At 43.4% G+C, this 1,983-nt stretch overlaps 1 protein-coding gene across 5 annotated transcripts in view; it reads right to left on the minus strand.

Moving 5' to 3' along the window:
* Positions 1-1,983, minus strand: part of RUFY2 (RUN and FYVE domain containing 2) — a 62,840-nt gene that overhangs the window by 39,531 nt on the left and 21,326 nt on the right. For all 5 annotated transcript variants that reach the window (XM_019538489.1, XM_019538488.1, XM_019538487.1 and 2 more), the window contains exon 7: positions 935-1,000. In XM_019538489.1, coding sequence (XP_019394034.1) covers positions 935-1,000 — 66 coding nt within the window. The remainder of the gene's footprint in view (positions 1-934; positions 1,001-1,983) is intronic.

Below are 1,983 nucleotides of genomic sequence, written 5' to 3' on the forward strand. Positions count from 1 at the left end.
CTTTTTTCTGGATTCCCCATCCAAAACATCTACTAATAAAAGTCAATCTGTTTACTGACCATGGGGTAAGACAATAATTCCCTGGTTGCCAAACAACCTTGCCCTATAAAGCTCAAACTGCCTCATAACTGGGAAGAGGACTAATGCAAAGTGAGGTAACTCACAAAGAAGGGGTGAGCAATGAAGACGACAGGGGAAAAAGAGGGCAATGCAGTCACTGTAGACTGAGGACTGGGACAGGGATCAGAGAGAGGGTAAGGAGTGGGAAAGGGAGGAGGAAGTAGAGGGATTGGAAGCAGTTCAGCATGATTGTAATGGGTAAAGAGATGGTGACAGGCATGTGGGTGTGGTTACTGTAACAGGACATGGATGGTGTAACAATGTGTGTGTTAGGGACTGTCAAGTGAACTGGGCTTGTCATATCACAGGGCTGTTAAAGCAGACCTGTATATATATAAATATATACTTCTCTACAGCTATATACTGATCAATAGATAGATAGATATCTGTAGACAGAGAGAGACAGGAAGAGGGACATTTTTGTAAAACCTGCATATAGATGTAACAATACAACCCACGCTGAAAGATTAAATACCCCTCTGAATAGTTTCTGCAGAACCTTAAATTGCAAAAAGTTGCAAAAACACTGTCATTCCTCATCTGTTCTCTGTTTTTTGTTCCCCAAATGAAAGGATAAGGAGTCTAGCCAGCAGATCAAGGAACTGTGAGATATGAATCTTCTCCTTTTCAGTCTCCCCCAAAGATTACATCTTTTTGGCAATCACTCCACATCCTCAGTCTATGCTGGAAAACATTTTTATTTTCTCCCCTGTGATTTCCACCTGCCTCAGCAGGGTTGGGAATAAAGGGAAAAGGATTCGTTTTAAACTGGAAAAAAATCTAAGCTGATATGCATACCTCATTAAATACTTACTTTAGTTGTCGATTTAGTTCCTCAACATAATTCTTTTGGTCCAAAATTGCAGAAATCTGTACATTTCTGAAGTGAGAAGGAAATGTATTTTAGCAAACATTTTCCTACACACTTAAAATACAGGTCTCTTAAGTATGTGAAAATATTCATAATAGAAATCCTATGAAAATACAAGGAAGCAGCTTCCTTTTATTACAAAAAGCTGCAGTCTAAACTCCTTTTATGTAACAACAAATACTATAGATGGGACAAAAGCTGATGCCACACAACACTGCAAATAATTATCTAAAATGTCTAAGTATAACATTAATAGCAAAAAATAAAAGTCACCCTAAAAGCCTTCGTTTGCTCAACAGCAACAGCGGTTTCTTGAGATGTTGCCATTGTTCACTATAGGCCAGGGACCTACTCAAATTGTCATTTCGCAATTGTCATGGAAACCATGAAAAGCAGCAGTTTGCACCATTTTGCGTGGAATTGGCAGGGGGGAAAAAAATTACTAAAAATAAAATACTGGCTCCCCGGTGGGAGGCAGTGGCAGCTGTAGCCCAGCCTTACAGCCTGCTGGTGGGGAGCCTGCGGGCATGAAGGGGAGCAGCCAAGATGGCAGTTGCTCCCTCAATCATTGATTGGCCAAAAGGGCTACCTTTTGTGCAGTCCTGCCCCTCTCCACCAATCAGCAGTGAGGGGCAGGGGGGCAAATGAAAGGCAGCCCTCTTGGCTAATGAACAGCGAGAGGCAAAGCCGCTGCGCAAAATGGTGTTGGGAACTGCAAGCAGCCTGCAAGCAGCCTGCAAATTCTTTTTCACCTCAGCACTCTTTAAGTAGATCCTTAACAATAAGTAGACTGTCTCATGCACAAGATCAGATTATTATTATTATACTAGTAAAATGCCTACCAAGAATGATGGGGGGAGGGTGAGTTGGGGTGGTGGCAGAGGCCTGCATCCAGCCCCTCCCCGACCTTTGGGGCAGGGTCCACTCCCCCTCTCTCCCATGCTGCTTGGGTCCGGGGCCAGGCTGCCCCTCCTCCTCTGTCTGCTTGCCCT

Source organism: Crocodylus porosus, unplaced genomic scaffold, assembly GCF_001723895.1.
Source record: "Crocodylus porosus isolate Cpor-Errol unplaced genomic scaffold, CroPor_comp1, whole genome shotgun sequence".
NCBI classification, from domain to species: domain Eukaryota; kingdom Metazoa; phylum Chordata; order Crocodylia; family Crocodylidae; genus Crocodylus; species Crocodylus porosus.